This window comes from Salvelinus alpinus, chromosome 2, assembly GCF_045679555.1.
Source record: "Salvelinus alpinus chromosome 2, SLU_Salpinus.1, whole genome shotgun sequence".
NCBI lineage: Eukaryota > Metazoa > Chordata > Actinopteri > Salmoniformes > Salmonidae > Salvelinus > Salvelinus alpinus.
The window spans coordinates 65876315-65895785 of NC_092087.1; the positions used below are offsets into that span (position 1 = coordinate 65876315).

Consider the following 19471-nt stretch of genomic DNA (forward strand, 5'->3'; position numbering starts at 1 on the left):
TGTATAAATTAAAGGCGGCTGTGCTGTGTCAAAGGCTGACTTTACAAGCATTTCACTACACCCGCAATAACATCTGCTACATGTGTTTGTTTGAAGCCCTACTATTGTCATTAGTCAAATCCCAATTTATTGGTCGCATACACATAAGTACATAGTAAAAATATGATTAAAATATGAAATATAATATGTTGTACTTCCTATTCAACTAAAGTTGAGGAATAGGGCTTGAAATGACTATGGCTGGCATGCACATTAATCAAGAAACTGTCTGACTGGCATCATGTTACTGGTATAGTTAGTTAGTTAGTTAGCCCAATATTGATGTTGTGTTATCCATGTCTCCCTCCCTGCCCTGGATCCCCTTTGCCTACCGCTTCGGCTGCACTGACTTTTGCTTGTGCTATGCTCACAATCGTCGGCTATGCTGTCACTGTCCTTTACTTCTGCTAGAACTCTTTGTCCAGGGCCTGTGGCATCCCCCTTGGCATGGGCTACATGCACGTTGACGTTACCACTAGCACTAGTAGCAGCACTACTGAATAAGTCGGTTAATTTCCTACATTTGGCTGCATCTCACTCAAGGGACTTTTTTTTTGTCTCTTAACTTTCCGGTCCCACCTTAGCGTTTTCTTTTGTGTGTGGTAAGGGTGTTGTGGTGTTACTTTTCCATGTTGATTTGGGAGTTTTCCTAAGCGGACTTCTCTTTATAGCTAGCTCAACTTCTCGTGAACGGGAGCCTCTGCTCCCTCTAGTTTTTCTCCATGCTACTTGGTTCACTCTCACTTATGACTCTCTGGTTCATTCGTATACTGTCTGGGCTGTGTTCGTGAAAGGAAATGTTTGGAACGTTGCGGATAGTAATGTAATAAATAGAGCTGACATGATTCCCCTGTCGTGTTAGCCATTTTGGTCCTCCAGATGGCTAGTCCACTACTGTAAGGTTAAATAGGTAATTGTTGCAAGGCTGTGCCTGCACAATAAAAATGTTTATTCACATAGACACCGGACACATCAGCATCGATAATGACGCAGCTAAAGTAGCCAGCTACTAAGCAAAAACCCCCATGTCGTCATCGTCACAGAATCTCCCCACCGGATTCCCAATCCATTATTTTTGTACTTCCTCTCCAAGCTTGTGCACAGTAGCCTGGAGTCAAGGTTACCTTTCCAACATTTCATGTCCTTCTTTTTTGAGTTAGACCGAATATAACAGAGTTTACAGTTTCCTGCCCTCCATTTCGGGGTCAGACGGGATGAGCCCAACTCTGCAGTTTCCTGCTGGGCTAGGCTGAGAGGTGACACCAGTACCTCCATTTTTGGGTCAGATGGGACTAAATATAGTCTTAATTTTCATGCTGTTTCAGTCTGAGCGGCGACGTCACGTTCTCCATTTTAGGTCATGGAAGTACTCTACTGAGTAAAGTATTTGTCATTTACACGACTGTGTGGTGTGGCTCTGTGCTTATGGTGTGCTAGTGTACGGGGAGGGTTAAGGGGAAAGTGTTCTGGGAGATGATTTGTTGGTAGATTAAGCCGATTTAAACAAATGCCTGTTCGCTGGGTGTTTCTCCCGGCTCTCTCTATTGGCTAATGAAGGCCGAGTTGGATGTGTTGGTCCACCAGACGTGCATTTGGGGCGAAAGTGTCTGGGAACAAGATTATGCTAAAAGGTGATGACCGGTCTGCCATGTTGTGGCAGGCTCACTGTGGCCATGGCATGATCCTGCCTCCCCCGCAGTGGGCACAATGCAGCATTTAATGAGGTGTGACACATTTGCCCTTCGCTGCCAGCGGCACCAGTGCAGTGTCATCATGCCCCAATTGGTATCATCACTATGTTGTCCGCATAGGCAGGGTTGGCATGAATTCTGCTGTAGTAGGCTAGTGGAGTCATAGGAGTTAGGATCAAAACCTGCTCCGAGAACCACACAGTGCCCATCGTGAGGAGAACCACTGATATGGGTAGCAGGGTTTGGGTCAGTTCAATTCAGGAGGGGAATTATCCCTCCTGATTATCCCATGACTTGACTGATATAAAATGGACTGACCCCAAACCGTGGATTTTTGGTAGCCACTCATATTTGACGTAATTGGCCAACTGTGATCACATGTTTCTGTCTCTGTTTCCCTAGTGGCTCACGGCACTCTGGCAGCCCCTCGGAACGTGGTCCTAAGACCTCCACCTCGGTTGACTCTTCCAAAGTCTACATCGTCTCCTCCGGCGGCATGGTGACAGGGGTGGGGCTTAATGCTGCCGTCCACGCCCGCCAATCACCAGGCAAAGAGTATCTGATTGGCTGGAAGAAAGCCGAGGATGGCTCTCCAATGGAGGATCTGGGCAGGCCAAAAGACTACAGGTGAGTAAATAAGCAGTGTTTTGTGGAGTTGTATTCTTACTTGGACATACAACTTGCTCCTAGAGCGCTGTCAATATGTTCTACAGCATCCTAATAGTTGCCGGTGCCACACATCCTTTTTCTCCCTCCCACTGACAAGTTTCCAGCCTCGACTCCCAGTAAACCGTTGAAATATAGCCCGTCGCCCTATTTTAATAAAGAAGCCACAAGTAGGTACGCTTGTCAACTTTACTAGTACTTTCCTGCTAACCTTTGGCCAGGTTGACCTCGCAAGCGAGGCTTCGACCCTCAAAGGTCTTTCCTCGTGAAGTTAACTGAACTGGAAAGAAAGATGGCGCGCTGACAAACTGTCTGCTTTGGTCCTGTTGAAAAGGTTGCAAGTCATACTACCGTATTAACCTACCCATTTTAGACAGGTTCTGATCAAAGGGGACAGCCATGTTAAAAGTAACCACTGATGACCTGATGCTCTGACAGAATCCTCTTGACACATGTCCTATCTTATTAATAAGTAGGAGTTGAAGCAGAGTCCTCGAGTACGGTCTCTCATTTAGCTAGTGTGAAGTGTCCATCGGCTAGTGTGACCTTTTCTGTTCACAAAACAGCCCCCGTAGGGGGAATAGTGCCCCCAAAATAAAAACAACATTTTAAATGGAAGGGACTGCACATAGCTAAAACAAAACAAGTTTGGATTGCTGCATCTACACTACATGACCAGAAGTAGGTGGACACCTGCTCGTCGAACATCTCATTCCAAAATCATGGGAATTAATATGGAGTTGGTCCTCCCTTTTGCTGCTATAACAGCCTCCACTCTTCTGGGAAGGCTTTCCACTAGATGTTGGAACATTGCTGCAGGGGACTTGCTTCCATTCAGCCACAGAGCATTAGTGAGGTTGGGCACTGATGTTGGGTGATTAGGCCTGGCTCGCAGTCGGCGTCCCAATTCATCCCAAAAGGTGTTCGATGGGGTTGAAGTCAGGGCTCTGTGCAGGCCAGTCAAGTTCTTCCACACCGATCTTGACAAACCATTTCTTTATGGTCCTCGCTTTGTGCATGGGGGCGTTGTCATGCTGAAACAGGGATTTCCCCAAACTGTTGCCACAAAGTTGGAAGCACATAATCGCCTAGAATGTCATTGTATGCTGTAGAGTGAACGTTTCCCTTCACTGGAACTAAGGACCTTAGCCCGAACCATGAAAAACAGCCACAGACGATTATTCCTCCCCCACCAAACTTTTAACACTATGCATTGGGGCAGGTCCGTTGTCCCAGCTTCCATCAATGTAATTGTCTGCCTCTTTTTAAATCCCCCATACATTTTATATATATATATATATATATATATATATATATATATATATATATATATATACATTTTATAAACCTGTCAGCAACGGGTGTGGCTGAAATAGCTGAATCCACTAATTCAAAGTGGTATCCACATAGTTTTGTGTATATAGTGTAGGAGTAGCATTCATGGACATTCTTTTGCTGTTATATTATATCATGGCATGACAGGTTTCATTGTAATTGTTATGGTTGGTGGAGGATAACAAGAGTAGAGCAGAATTTTCATCCACACTTTACATCACATTGGCCTTATTCCAAGGTAACTATGTAATTAGTTTGTACTAGGTATGCAAGAACAAGTAGTTAGTGTACTTACCACTGTACCGAAACGTTTAACACAAAAGTAACAGGTTTATTATATAGTCTGCTTTATAAGGCCAATGTTATTTGAGGTATGACCATATTTTCTTCCTAAGTAGCATAGACATTTTGACAGCTATATGCTTGCATATCAGCCATGTACAGCTTTTGTTTACATCTCAATGTACATTACCATTATTTCCCTCCTTTTTTCGCTTGGGGTTTTCTACATCAGTGGAGTGGAAGGCGTATTGTCTTTCCTACTAAAGACTCTAACACTGAGATCCAGGTACACTAGCTTTACAGAAGCCTGTTTGGTTCAATAAACTTCTATGTACGCTTTATTTTACATTCCTCTATTTACATAGTATTTACTAAGAAATGACATTGTACAATTGGGATTATATCATATTTACCTGTTTCTTTGAGATTCAAATCACCATTTGGTTGTGTGGAAGTCTCTTTAAGTTAAGTGCATCATTTCTTCATAAATATTGGGCAGAGCCCGGTTGAAATAGGGTGGTAAAATAAATCTGCCCACTTTTTCACTCGCATGGTGTCTGTACACAACGCAACCTGTGCCTTCCGTGACACCCCACCCCCACTCTGTGTTTTCCTGGAAACGGCTACTCCCCAAACTTAGATGCCCTCCAGTTGAAGAACTGTGATTGACTGGTTCCGAACAGCGTATTGTAAAAGATAGATTACTCCCCTGTGTGTGTGTGTGTGTGTGTGTGTGTGTGTGTGTGTGTGTGTGTGTGTGTGTGTGTGTGTGTGTGTGTGTGTGTGTGTGTGTGTGTGTGTGTGTGTGTGTGTGTGTGTGTGTGTGTGTGTGTGTGTGTGTGTGTGTGTGTGTGTGTGTGTGTGTGTGTGTGTGTTGAGAGTCAACCTTCAATAACCCTTTACAGTAGTTCTTGTAGTATCCTTCTTTCTTATGACCATGCTTATTATTTTGTCTTTCCCAAAGAGCTGTGTAATGTACTGCCTGGTCTTACTTCTGTTAGCTTTATGCTTCTATTTTTGGTCTTACTGTTTTTGCTCTTACTGTTCAGTCTCCCACACGTGTCACTGCCCCCTCCTTTACCTCACCTCTTGTGGGCAAATCACAAATGACCCCCTATTCCCCATGTAGTGTACTGCTTTTGACCAGGAATGGGGTGTTATTTTTAGACGCGTTCTTTGTTCAGGAGAGTCTGCCTTCCATCTACCCTTGTACAATTCACAAGAAACTTCAATTAAACTTATAAGCTCGTCTCTAATGCAACTCTCTTACCTTTGTTTTTGCCCCCATCTACACCCTCTCCCTGCCTGTTTTTCACCCCTCTCTCTCATTCTTCCCTCGTTTCTCCACCTCACTTTCTCTCTACCCTCACTTTCTCTCTACTCTCACTCTCACTATATTCTCTACCTTACCATCTTTCTTCATTTATGCCTTTTTCTCTCTCAACCCTATCTCACTTTCTTTTCTCTCCTCCGCCTCTTCGTCTCCCCCTCCCTCCCGCTCTCCATTGCATCCCCCATCCTCCCCTGGGGAGCAGGCTGCGGGCCATGCTGGGTGCAGACGGCCAGCTCCAGCAGGTCCAGCCCAGCATGACCAGAGAGGCCTTCCTGAAGATGATGCTGCCCGACAGTCCCCCTGAGGAGGGGGGTTGTGGCAAGGTAAGCCACTGTTCCCTCTAGGTTTTTCTCCATACTACTTGGTTCACTATCACTCCCAACTCTCTGGTTCATTCGTATACTGTCTGGGCTGTGTTCAGTGAAAGGAAATGTCTGGAATGTTACCGATAGACATGTAATACATAGAGCTGACATGATTCTCTAGTGTAGTGTTCCTCGTTTCCTCCTCTGACAATGAGTGTCTTGCTTTAATTTCCTTCCCTCCTTCAGTCGGCTCCTTCCTCCGCTTGACATAATCCATTCGGGTTGCTTGTGATATTAAAAATCAAGGCTGGCACCGTTTTCAAATGAACTGAAATTAAAACCAAGGGTGGTTATAAGGCGCCAGACTCACGCTAACCTTTTCCTAGCACAGATTCCTTCCGCTTATCGAAAGGTTAATTTAGACGTCTCCCGTTCAATGCCACCGGCCATGGCGACTAGCGCCGGGGGGGGGGAAAGCCCACCCACTTGATGCAAAGGCTCTTGGGTAATTAGAAGAAGAAGAAAATGTGGCCAGGAAACAAGGGTGGAGGTGGAATGGGAAGGGGTTGATACAAATGGATTTGATCTGGGAGCTAGCAAGCTGCTCTTCAGACCTCTTTGTTCACTGATTGAAAAATACATCACAGGAATGAAAGAAAATGGCTGCCAGCAACATAATAGTCAATAGTCTTGACATATCCTCCTGTAATAGATGGAAGATTTGTCTCTATCATTATCTGAAGCCCTGCATTGATACCAACTACTATGCACAGGGATGCTATTGTAAGATAATTGAGGGGAAATTATTGGCTCTCATTTTTGGCACTGTGGTACACCGAAGTTACTGTTTTGCCAATTTTGTGGAAGATTCAAGCTGTTTTTTTCCTAGTTTAGCACATACCAGTTGGCGCTTTAATCACTCCTTCCGTTGTGCAGCCCTCCGAGATGTAAAATGTCTCCGAATTTTCTGTCACCCTTTTTCCCTCCCTCATTTTCTCTATCTCTTCCCGCAGAGTCTGACTGGTCCTGGCGGCCTGCCCATATCCCCGCGGAGGTCCCTGTACCGGACCCTGTCGGACGAAAGCCTGTGCAGCAGCCACAGGAAAACCCTGTCCCTGGTCAGCTCCCGGAGCTCTCTCCTGGACCAGGCCCTGCCCAACGATATCCTGTTCAGCACCGCCGCTGGGCCCTACCACAGCACCCTGCCACCTCGCATGAACCTCGGCCACAGCCACGGGGCGCTGCTACACAAGAGTGAGTGAGACTACGCCACCTAGCTGGCTAGCTAGCTAGGTCTTGTCGGTTTGTGAGCATAGAATTCAATAGAACAGATAGGTACTAGATACTTTAATGTATCTCTATGGTTGAGAGGGAATAGGGTTGGTCAACCTTTCTCCTGGAGAACTACAGGATGTATACACTTTTGTTCCAGTCCTGCTCTAACCCACCAGATTCAACTAATGCCGTTTTTACCTTAGAAGCAGTGTTAAAGTACCAAAGTCTGCTTTACATTTATTATATATTAGTGAAACCTTGGAGTACATTTCATTGATTCGGACGTTCAATTAGGAATGGAACGCGTGTTACGAAATCATTAATGTATCTGCCAAAGATGGAATGCTCCTGAGGTGTAGTAACAAGGCAAATGGTGCTGAGTGGAAAGCTGCATTCACCTACTCCTGAAAAGTACTTAAAGGCCCACTCTGTGATATTTACAGCCACTTTTATATTTCTCCAGCCCCATTCCTCAGCTTTATTAGTGAACAAAGTGGCGGGGCAGCCATTTTGATTTTCAAATTAAGGAGTGGGCCATAGAAATAAAAAATATCTAACTGTGAGCTCATTGTGGTCAATTAAATGCAAACGCCCTTGCCAGTCTGAAGCTGAACTTTACGAGACCTATCGTAAAAGCTACAGCGTATGCCACTTTCAATTTCCCATCTGTCTTGTATTAGGTGAGAATTCATAGGTGTTAAATTGATGCAAACCGATTTTAAAAAGCTTAGTCTTTTTTTTTTCTTTTTTTTTTCACAGTTAGATATTGGATATTTTCCACAGGGAAAAACATCCCGGTGTGTGCTCATTGAGTAGGCACGATATTAATAACTCTTTCACTGTCGGTCCTCCTTGCGTTCTTTGTTGAAGCATTCTATCCACTGGTTGTATTTCACAATGAGAAAAAGGGGCTGCTAATCCAGTCCTTATGAAAGGAATACCCCTCCCCCACATTTGAGGGTGGAGGTGTGTGTGAATATGTGGTTGCTGTGTCTTATTTAACTCTGTGGGGGGGGGCTCAGAAACCAAAATTAAGGATCATGAATCTCCAGCTGTGTGCGAGATTAAGTTACCCATGTGTGCGTATGTGTGTTTTTATGCACACATTTGTGTGCCTAGGTTTGTGTGAATCTGTACACCAAAGCTGACCCCTGTGGGCGTCCCCTGGATGCAGGTTAATTGTCTGTCTGGCGGTGGGAAGCTCCCCCTTAGTCTCCGTCCTCTAATCAGCTTTCAACAGCAGACTGTGACATTGGGTTAAAAAATAAGTAACCGTGTTCTTGGCAGTTTTCCAAGCAGGATTGCAATTGTTTTGTATTTTTTCACATTTTGGGAGGGGGGGGAGACTCTCAAATTGAACAGGGTGGATTGTATTTGCTTAAGGGGAGTTGCAGATGCCTGAAAAATGTATGTTAAGGTGTGAGATGTTTGTGTTACGCTTTGGTGGAAAGTGCCCATCTTTCATTCGTTTAGAGTATCATCTTATTTAAACTGTATATTTGATATGTATGTTTTTACTGACTTTGAAACCTAAAACCCCGAAATTACTTTGTTAATCTGCAAGCAGGAGCAGGTGTTCCAAGTGGAGAATGGATGAGCACTGATGTCTCATTATCGGTAGACAGGAGAGTGGGGAGGGAGGGAGGGGGAAAGGAGAGGGGGAGGGAGGGAGGGGGAAAGGAGAGGGGGAGGGAGGGGTAAAGGAGATGGGGAAAGAAAGGAGGGAGGGAGGGGTAAAGGAGATGGGGAAAGAAAGGAGGGGGGAAAGGAGGGAGGGAGGGAGGGAGTACCAACTGTTCCCTTCACCCAAATCGGTGAGGCTGTCGCTCACTTATCTAAACGGAATTGTCTCATCTCTACAGATGAGCTGTGGTTCTCTGACAGCTCCCTGGCCGACCGCTGCAAAATGGCCGATGGCAGTCTGATGCCCCTCCCGGAAGCAGTGTCTGGCCTGGACTGGTCCCATCTTGTTGATGCCGCAAGGGCTTTTGAAGGTAATATAACGTCTAGATTCATCATACTCCCGCATGGCATTAAACAAAACTGTGTACGTATTCACTGTTTGACCTTTTGATGCTCCCAAAAGCTTACCCAGCTAACAATTAACATTGCCTAGAACAGTATAGAATGTTTTTGTCAGGTACCCATTTGGTTGTGATGTGAAGGGGAATCTTCAGAAGGGGAATCTTCACATTTGTTGGACCATTTTCATTCAAGCGGGATACGTTTGAACAATGTTGAAAGGGAACCGTTATCTGTGTTGTAACTCGACATTCGAGGAACATCCCTATGGACGGACTTTCTTAAAGCACGTTAAACCTGGACCAACAAAGGCTATGGGGACGTTGTGTCCATACCTACCAGAAACGTTGTTCCATAACCTACCAGAAATGCTCTGGGAACACAAAAATGTTAGCTAGGTGTAAGTGGTACCTGATTAACATTTGCTGCTACCAAGGTGTCGTGCTGTCAAATCTTTTGTCCCCAGTTCTCATCAGGCTTTCAGCGTGTTAACTGTTACCCTTTTGTTCACTCAATAGGACGATTCCTGGCCTTTATTCAGTGTCTAAATTGTACTCAATGTTTTTTTTCCCACCCTGGTCAATTTAGGTATCTAATTTGGCGTGAAATTCAATGTGTGAAAAGACCATTATAAAAAAATATATATATATTTTCTCGTAATGTTCAGATGTGATTTCATTGTACGTCGTCCAATTAAAGTGACTGGACATTCATTCAAATTGATCCCCAATATCATCTTGACCCAGTCAAAATCTACAGTCTCTCCCATTGTCTGTGTCTGCCTTGAACTCAGTCTGTCTACCGCAAGGTGCTAATTAGCAGGAAGTGGAAGGAGAGCGAGAGTATTTGGGGACTTGAGAAACTAAGCATTATCACAATGGAGAGCACAGCAAGGAACCATTTTGCCAAATTACTCAAACCCACTTTGCGCCGTAATTGCAGCCCTTTCTTGCACACTTTCTCTGGCAATTATAGCTTCGCTACCTCGGTCAACTGTGTTCAGGGGAAGCCGGGGAGTTTTTTTCTGGTAACCTGGAATGACTTGGTTTTATAATGTAACCTTTATTTAACTAGGCAAGTCCGTTAAGAACAAATTCTTATTTACAATGACGGCCTAAGAACAGTGGGTTAACTGCCTTGTTCAGGGGGAGAACAACAGATTTTTAGCTTATCAGCTAGCAACCTTTTGGTTACTGGCCCAATGCTCAACCACTAGGCTACCTGCCGCCCACTAGACTACCTGCGCTACAGAGTGATGTACTCCCGATTTTTTTATTTATTTATTATAATTCTTTTTTAAATTCTTCCATCATGACCAACTGATGTTTATAGACTGGATAGGTTGGAACCGGTGACCACATTTCTTTCACCCTGAGCAACGAGGGGTGGGGCCGGGGACTCCATTGACTAGCATTGGGCTGCACAGCAGCCTTCGATTTGCATAGAAGTCAACAACAGAGAAAAGAGGGGGAACTAATTTGCTTGGAGAGTCGTGGGAGTGCTGACCCTGGCATTATTAGCCCGGGCTTGTTGTGTCATTTAGTTGGCTTGTTTAGTTTCGTGGTGCTCGCTGTGTGTTCTCAAGGAAGTGTTGCTAAGCAAGCAGAAACTCTAGCATGCTAGCCCTCATTAGAATGCCGGGGGCAAAGGGCGTGGTGAGCGTTAGTAGCAACTAGCGAGCATTATTTCTGTTTCCGTAAACTCGCGCATACTAGAACAGGACAAATGGTTCACTTTCACAGTCAAGAGTGCAGCGAAACAGACACGAAATAGACATTCCTTTCTCCTTACGTGTCTCATTCTTCAGTTGTGATTCATATTTATCGATGATAACTTAACCTCAAGATTTATCTTAGACCGTTTGTTTGTTTTCCATATTGAACATTACAGAAAGAATGTCATGGGATGTTTTTCTTGTTTCCAACTCAATATAGGCTAGAAAATCAATACCTGACTCTGTTATAGATCTCTCTCTTCTTTACTTTCTCCCTTGCCCTCCTTTGTATTCTTTGTTTTCCACTATGGTAATCACTTCACCTGTGATTTACTTCAATCAGCGTTAAGCCAATGTTGAGACTGAATTAAAACAGAGAGTGATTGTTAAAAGGGAGAAAGAGGGATGTGTAATTATGGGTGAGATTTTCACAGCTTCAGTCTCTCGCTTGCCTCTCAGAAGCAACTTCAGTGAGACACTTATCTTTAGTGAGAACCACTTTCATCTCTCTTCCCTCTCTCGCTCTTACCTCTCACTCGCACTTCCCCTTTTCTCTCTCCCCTCTTCTCACTCCTTAGCGGGAACAATCTTAGAGAGAACAGCTCCCATCCCTTTCCCCTTCTCCCTCCTTTCTGTCCTCAAATACCACATACCACATCCGCGTCACCTCTCAATACCGTCCAACTATTGAGAAGACAGACGCAAGTGGGGGATGGTTGGTGGTGCCCTTTTGCTAGAAACTTAACCTCAATTTCCTCACTAAGACCCCTTGGCTTTCTAAATTGATATGTGATGCCGACTCGGACATCTGCTAGGCTATTCTGACTTCTCACAAGCTTAGTCTGTCTTTTCTTGTTTTCTTCCTTATCCAGAATTGTCCTATGCTCTTTATCTGGAAGGTAACAATAGTGTGCTGTGCCGTGTCGGTTACTAAGAAAGGGTACTGGCTTCTCAACTCGGCAACCCATCGGACTGCAATTTGTTCTAGCCCAGTGCTAACGCACTTGAGTCAACTAACCACGGGCTGTTTGAGTTGTTGACTAGTTGAATCAATTGTGTTAGTGTTGCACTAGAACACAAATGTGCAGTCATGTGGGTCTTTACAGCTGGAGTTGAGAATCACTGGCTTACAGTGCCTTCGGAAAGTATTCAGAACCCTTGACTTTTTCCACATTTTGTTAGGTTACAGCCTTCTTCTAAAATTGATTACATCGTTTTTTTCCCTCATCAATCGACACACACTACCCCATAATGACAAAGAAAAAACAGGTTTTTAGAAATGTTTGCGTATTTATACAAAAATAAATAAAACTGAAATAGGACATTTACATAACTATTCAGTCCCCTTTACTCAGTACTTTGTTGAAGCACCTTTGGCAGCAATTGCAGAATCGAGTCTTCGTGGGTATGGCGCTACAAGCTTGTCACACCTGTATTTAGGGAGTTTCTCCCATTCTTCGCTGCAGATCCTCTCAAGCTATGTCAGGTTGGATGGGGAGCGTTGCTGCTCAGTTATTTTCAGGTCTCTCCAGAGATGTTCGATCAGGTTCAAGTCCGGGCTCTGGCTGGGCCACTCAAGGACATGCAGAGACTTGTCCCAAAACCACTACTGTGTTGTCTTGGCTGTGTGCCTTTCCTGTTGGAAGGGTCGTTTTCCTGTTGGAAGGTGAACCTTTGCCCCAGTGTAAGGTCCTGAGCGCTCTGGAGCAAGTTTTCATCAAGCATCTCTCTGTACTTTGCTCCGTTCATCTTTGCCTCGATCCTGACTAACTCCCAGGCCCTGACGCTGAAAAACATTGCCACAGCATGATGCAGCCACCACCATGCTTCAACGTAGGGATGGTGCCAGGTTTCCTCCAGATGTGACGCTAGGCATTCAGGCCAAAGAGTTCAATGGTTTCATCAGACCAGAGAATCTGAGAGTCCTTTAGGTGCCTTTGGCAAACTCAAAGCTGGCTGTCATGTGCCTTTTACTGAGGAGTGGATTCTGTCTGGCCACTCTACCGTAAAGGCCTGATTGGTGGAGTGCTGCCGAGATGGTTATCCTTCTGGAAGGTTCTCCCATCTCCACAGAGGAACACTGGAGCTCTGTCAGAGTGACCATCGGGTTCTTGGTCACATCCCTGACCCAGGCTCTTCTCCCCCGATTGCTCAGTTTGGCCGGGTGACCAGCTCTAGGAATAGTCTTGGTGGTTCAAACTTCTTCGAGAATGATGGAGGCCAGTGTGTTCTTGGGGACCATCAAAGCTGCAGAAATATTTTGGTACACTTCTCCAGATCTGTGCCTCGACACAATCCTGTCTCGGAGCTCTACGGACAATTCTTTTGACCTAATGGCTTGGTTTTTGCTCTGACATGCACTGTCAACTGTGGGACCTTATATAAAGAGGTGTTCCTTTCAAAATCATGTCCAATTCATTGAATTTACCACTCCAATATAGCCTAGTGGTTAGAGCGTTGGGCCAGTAACCGGAAGGTTGCAGGATCGAATCCACGAGCTGACAAGGTAAAAATCTGTCGTTCTGCCCCTGAGCAAGGCAGTTACACCACTGTTCCCCGGACGTGGATGTCGATTAAGGCAGCCTCCCCCCCGCACCTCTCTGATTCAGAGGGGTTGTGTTAAATGCAGAAGACACACTTCAGTTGAAGGCAGGTATCCCCCTTTCCCAATCAAGATGTAGTAACATCTCAAGGATGATCAATGGAAACAGGGTGCACCTGAGCTATGAGACTCGAAGTTGAGCAAAGAGTCTAAATACTTATGCAAATAATTTTTTATACCTTTGTAAAAATGTCAAAACCTGTTTTCGCTTCGTCGTTATAGGGTATTGTGTGTAGATTGCTGAGGATTTTTTAAAATCCATTTTAGAATAAGGCTGTAATGTAACAAAATGTGGGAAAAGTCAAGGGGTCTGAATACATTCCGAAGGCACTGTATATTATACTGTGAGTGGGGCCTTAACTGTGTGAAATCCAGTTTGCTCTCATATTTAACCTGCCGCCTGCATGTGTGACCCTCTTCACCCACCGAGAGAGTGGATCCAATTGTTATATACAGTGCCGTGAAAAAGTATTTGCCCCCTTTCTGATTTCCCTATTTTTGCATATTGTTGATACTGAATGTTATCACATCTTGAACCTTTATTTAATATTAGGTTTTGTTGAAGATCTGATAATGTTCAGTATGAAAAAATATGTAAAAGTAGTGAAAATTAGAAAGGGGGAAAATACTTTTGCACAGCATTGTCACTACATAATTATTGCTTTTAGAATAGACCCTGGCAAAGGTTTAGGGGTGGTGGAGCTAACCATAGCACCTCAACAGGATCCATTCTGCTCTACATCGCACCCTATTAATCATGCTCTCCACCTCCATGGTTGCAAGAATGGACTGCTTAAAAGGGCTGCACCAGAATGTGCCTTTCCTTAGAACATTGCTTTTGAAGCTTTTAAGCACTACTGTAGCTTATTTGCTCTGAAAGTGGACTAAACACCGTGTGGATAGCTGAACTGTATCTGAGGGATGTGCTGTCTCTCGTGTTTTCAGGTCTGGAGCTCGACAAGGATGCCAGTCGTCTGTGTGATAAAGACAGTCAGAAAGACTCACTAGGTGACATGACATTTTGCTCAACACAGCTCTCTACTGTTTTCCTCTTCACTGGAATTACTTGACTTTTACTACTACTCTAGTTAGTTACTGCCATTTAGAGCTTCTTTCACCTTTACTGCCATTGGTGCTTTTGCTATTACCTCTATAACTCCTACACTTTTATTTAGTATGAAACCAAATCCAATTCGGGTTTCTACTAGCATTTCTGTCAATACTACCAGAGCAACTACTACAACAGCTAATGCTTCTGTCACACTACAGCAGCTACTACTACCACTACCATTGTACTTCTACCACCACCTTCTACTACTAGCTGCCTAGTGTTACCTCAACCACTTCTTCCATTGTGATGTTTTCTCCTGCTTATGTTTGTTCCAGCCTAGCATTAAAACGCCTGACTAAACTGCTCTCCTCTTCTAATATGACATTTCTATGCAGTTATGGACATTCTTAAAGTCGAGATGTGTGTCATGGTGTTTAAAGATGCACTATGCAGAAATGGCTCCGCCATTTCCTGGTTGCAAAAATTCTAATAGTTCGCCTAATTTCAGTTTGTGACTAAGCAAGCAAGTGTAGTGTAGAGAATCATTGTACCATCTAAGCTGCTGTGAAATGTATTTTCCATAGCCGAAAATATTGTACACTGAACAAAAATGTAAAGTGTTGGTCCCATGTTTCATGAGCTGAAATAAAAGATCCTAGAAATGTTCCATATGCACAAAAGTTTATTTCTCTCAAATTTTGTGCTAAAATTTGTTTACATCCCTGTTAGTGAGCATTTCTCCTTTGCCAAGATAATCCATCCACCTGATAGGTGTGGCATTTCAAGAAGCTGGTTATACAGCATGAATATTACACAAGTGCACCTTGTGCTGGGTTCAATAAAATGCCACTCTAAAATGACAAGTTTTGAGGGAGCATGCAATTGGCATGCGGACTTCAGGAATGTACACCAGAGCTGTTGCCAGAGAATAGAATGTTCATTTCTGTACCATAAGCCGCATCCAATGTCGTTTTAGAGAATTTGGCAGTACGTCCAACCAGCCTCACAACCGCAGACCATTTGTATGGCGTCGTGTGGGCGAGCGGTTTACTGATATCAACGTTGTGAACAGAGTGCCCAATGGTGGCAGTGGGGCTATGGTATGGGCAGGCATAAGCTATGGGCAACCAACACAATTGCATTTTATCAATGGCAATTTGAATACACAGAGATACCGTGACAAGATCCTGAGGCCCATTGTCATGCCATTCATCCGCCACCATCACCTCATGTTTCAGTATGATAATGCACAGTCCCATGTCGCAAGGATCTGTACACAATTCCTGGAAGCTGAAAATGTCCCAGTTCTTTCATGGCCTGCATACTCACCAGACATGTTTGGGATGCTCTGGATCGACGTGTACGAACGCATGTTCTAGTTCCCGACAATATCCAGCAATTTCGCACAGCTATTGAGGAAGAGTGGGACGACATTCCACAGGCCACAATCAACAGCCTGATCAACTCTATGTGAAGGAAATGTGTCAACTGCATGAGGCAAATGGTGGTCACACCAGACACTGACTGGTTTTCTGATCCACGCCCCTGCCTTTTTTTTTTAAGGTGTCTGTGACCAACAGATGCATATCTGTATTCCCAGGGATGTGAAATCCATAGATTAGGACCTAATTATTATTATTTTCTTCAATTGATTGATTTCCTTATATGAAATGTAACTCAGTAAAGTCTTTTGAAATTGTTGCATGTTGTGTTTTATATTTTTGTTCAGTGTATTTTCAAGCTGTCTGAAGCTGGTGTACAAAAACAAAGTAAAAGTGGCAAAAACGAAACTCAAGAATGGGACGCATAGAAATAAAGCACATAGAACAGATCTACCGCCCAAAAGTTACATATTGCAGCTTTAATAGTATTGTTTGTGTGCGTTTCTTTAGCAGCGGACCAGGATTCACTCTGCTCCATGTTGGACGTGGAGCAGGCCCAGCAAGCCATGGAGCTCTCCCATGAGCTGAGTCGGAGGGTGGCTGCGTCGGAGGCCGCCGCTCTGAAGGCAGGGTAGGTGTACTGCGCCTTTGGGTGGGGCAGGCAGTTAAAGGAGCTTGACTTAGCAGAGAAGGGGATTTAGTTATTGAAGGTCTTACATATACGTATGTTTAACACTACTTACTGAATGAATGCTCTGACAATAGCATGAATGCCGAAACTTTGTTCATCCTCTAAAGGTGTGTGTGTGTGGGGGGTTTTTCACTCCGAGGTTGGTGTAATACATTATGATAATGCCCTTCTAGTGTAAGAGCTTTTTGAAAAGGCTGCCTAAAATTTCAGCCTGTTTTGGTGGGATGGAGTTTTGGTAAATTAGTTAAACGACCAATAAGAAAGGGTTCCAAACCTCTCTGCCCACTCAGACCTCTCATAGACAGTCTTTGCTTAAAAAATTGCTCTTTGCTAAGAAGCTATTTTTGTTTCTTTTTTACCATTTTCATTGAAAACAATCACAGTAAGGTGCTTGCTTGTTAACCAGAAATTATTTGATATTGAGATAAAAACAGCTTCATTGATTAACTAATAACTACACCAATTTTTATAAATTACCTTCACTCTGATTTTGATTGTGGACCCGCAACACTGTTCACTTAAATATGTTTTAAGTCCGTGACCTGGTCACACCTGAAGTTTGCAAGTAAACAATGCCGGTATTTGTCAGTTGTTAAGCTTCGCTTCATAGAGTGATCTGATTTTGATGATGTATATAAGCATATACCATCGAAGACAGACATGATGAAGAGGTCAATTTCTATAAGACTGCTCTTTAGACTTGCAAAACTTAAAGAAGCCTGTCTATCTCTATATAGGGATGGCTCTCCTGCTCTGCTCACGGGCAAAGTCCTCCAACTGGAAGAGATCCTCAGACAGCTTCAGTTCGACCTCAGAAAGGTAAAGTCAACTCCACGAAGCACATCATGTCCAATGAACCACTTAGCATATATAACAATAATAACATGGTAATTTTAGCAGATTAATTTTATCCAAAGCAATGTACATGAATCAGTATTCTACTATGATGTACTAGAATGGTCTATACAATTTATCTGTTCTAAAATGTACGCTTCACTCTCTGTTGGTGTATTTTGTAAATCATACAACCCCAGCAGGCAAAACCGGTTGTCATTGTCAGGTTGTATATTGATTGTAAAAGGATGTTTTGTATGTCTTTTCAGCAACCACAAAATGTGTCTTTATCGGACCAGATAAACAACCAGAATATGATTGCTTTCCCGTGATGTGTTGACATCGTCATATAATATACATCTTTACCTGGTTGTAACAGAGACCAGTTGGTTGTGATCTGGTTATACGTCTTCTCATTCAGAAAACCAGTGTACAACCAGACAATTATGTCATAATGAAGATACATGTTGTCCTCTGTGCCAAATGGTGATCATATGTAAAAGCCAATGCCGTCATGCCAGGTTGCGTAATAACCTGTGTGTGTGCGCGTGTGTTCCCTCACCACAGGAGCAAGAGGACAAGGCCGTGTTGCAGGAGCAGGTCCAGCACTTGCGTCAGGACAACATGCGTCTGCACGAGGAGAGCCAAACGGCAGCCGCCCAGCTCAGGAGGTTCAGCGAGTGGTTCCTACACTCGGTCGACAACAAGAAGCCCTGAGAGAAAAAACACTGACACGCACACACACTGACACACACGGCAACATGGCCGTTAACTCCACATTACCTGAGCCAGTGGCATGTCAAGAGGGACGATGTCTGCAGTGATTCAAAGTGAATAGCCATCGCATGAGAACGAGAAGTTGCGAGTTAGCGTGCTAATGCTAGTAGCGTTGTTTTGAAATCAAAACAACAACATGAATTAGTGTAAATATACCAAGGGGCCGGGGGGAGGGTAAAGGGATACATTTATAGAAGGTTTAGATAAAGGGGAGGAAGGGAAGAATGTAGCAGACCTCATGTTTTTGGCTATTTGCTTATAGGAAGGAACATGTGAATTTAAAACAAATGAATGTAACTTATGTGAAATCTATATTCTTTTGCCGAATAAGGCAAATGTAAAACGTATCAGTTCCCTCAGTAAACAACAATGAAAAGAAGTTCACCCAAATAAAATGACTCAACTTTACCTTGACTTTTAATGTATTATAAAACAACCGAAATAACTAAGGTGTTACAAGGTTCTTGTATAAAAAAAGCTAATCTTTAGTAAGTTTTGTAAAGTACTCCACTGTTTTGAACAAAAAAAATAGAAATTGTCCTAGCAATAAATATGGTGATAGTCACAAAACTGTTATTAATGGTTAGCACTGATTGTGGTGTTGTCGAGATTGCGGTTGTATTGGATTTCTTGGAAGTGTTTATTTTGCAGGAACAAAAATGTGCCTGACTTTAACTAGTGGTGTATGGATACTGTAGTCTTTTCTGTTGTTGTAGTCCCTCGTCCTTTTCCAACCCCACGCCTTGTCAACTACTCTCACTAATGATGTCTACCATGATATTATTACCTTTTTATTTTTGCCACAGAGATAAGTATTCTTATGCAGTTGACCCCGAACACTTGCAGGTACACAAGGTACCGCCAAGTGTATGAATTATGTATTTTCAATGCCAAAATGTGTTTGATGGTCTTTGTACAGTACTTCAGAGAAAGTGTCTTGTATTTAACACTCTTATTTAAATTTACCCTCCAAATTGTTTATTTTAATATTGAGTATTTTGTTCCTTTCTGCACTAAAAAAGATTAATGGCTCCTTATTGGCAATATCTGTATAGTTGGCAAGAGATAAGATATAAATACTATATACATATAAAGGGTTATTTCTGGGAAGTCCAACGTTTGGATGCGTCTAGAATACAGCCTGTTGTTTTGTATGCCTTTCTTTCTTTGTAAGGTGTTTTGTTAAAGATGGGACAAAAGGTTTGCTTTTTTAATAAATGTAGGATGTTGGAAAAACAAAATGGACTCAACACTGTCATTTAATTCCAGCGACAACGTTTGTGAGTATTAAGGTATTTTTTTGTAAAGTTCGGGGCTGTTTTGCGGACAGAAAATGTCTTAAAGAGACAGCCTATAGTATGTCCCTGATGAACTGGTTAGTTGACATTCTTGACAAAAATCGACTATAATCAGTGCCACAGTGTTTTGTCGTGCCATGCAGTCATTTGTCCTATTGAATTATGGGTAACACT

General features: G+C 43.4%; 1 protein-coding gene across 4 annotated transcripts in view; it reads left to right on the top strand.

Moving 5' to 3' along the window:
• LOC139544051 (signal-induced proliferation-associated 1-like protein 2) overlaps positions 1–19240 on the top strand; it is a 99960-nt gene extending 80720 nt beyond the window's left edge. Inside the window, exons 15-23 of one of the 4 annotated variants that reach the window (XM_071350748.1) lie at positions 2133–2357; positions 4246–4299; positions 5549–5669; positions 6665–6905; positions 8789–8920; positions 14210–14272; positions 16208–16328; positions 17126–17207; positions 17790–19240. In XM_071350748.1, coding sequence (XP_071206849.1) covers positions 2133–2357; positions 4246–4299; positions 5549–5669; positions 6665–6905; positions 8789–8920; positions 14210–14272; positions 16208–16328; positions 17126–17207; positions 17790–17939 — 1189 coding nt within the window. In that variant the 3' untranslated portion in view covers positions 17940–19240. The remainder of the gene's footprint in view (positions 1–2132; positions 2358–4245; positions 4300–5548; positions 5670–6664; positions 6906–8788; positions 8921–14209; positions 14273–16207; positions 16329–17125; positions 17208–17789) is intronic. The other 3 variants (XM_071350757.1, XM_071350774.1, XM_071350767.1) reach the window with 3 other exon arrangements.
• Positions 19241–19471: the final 231 nt, after the last annotated feature.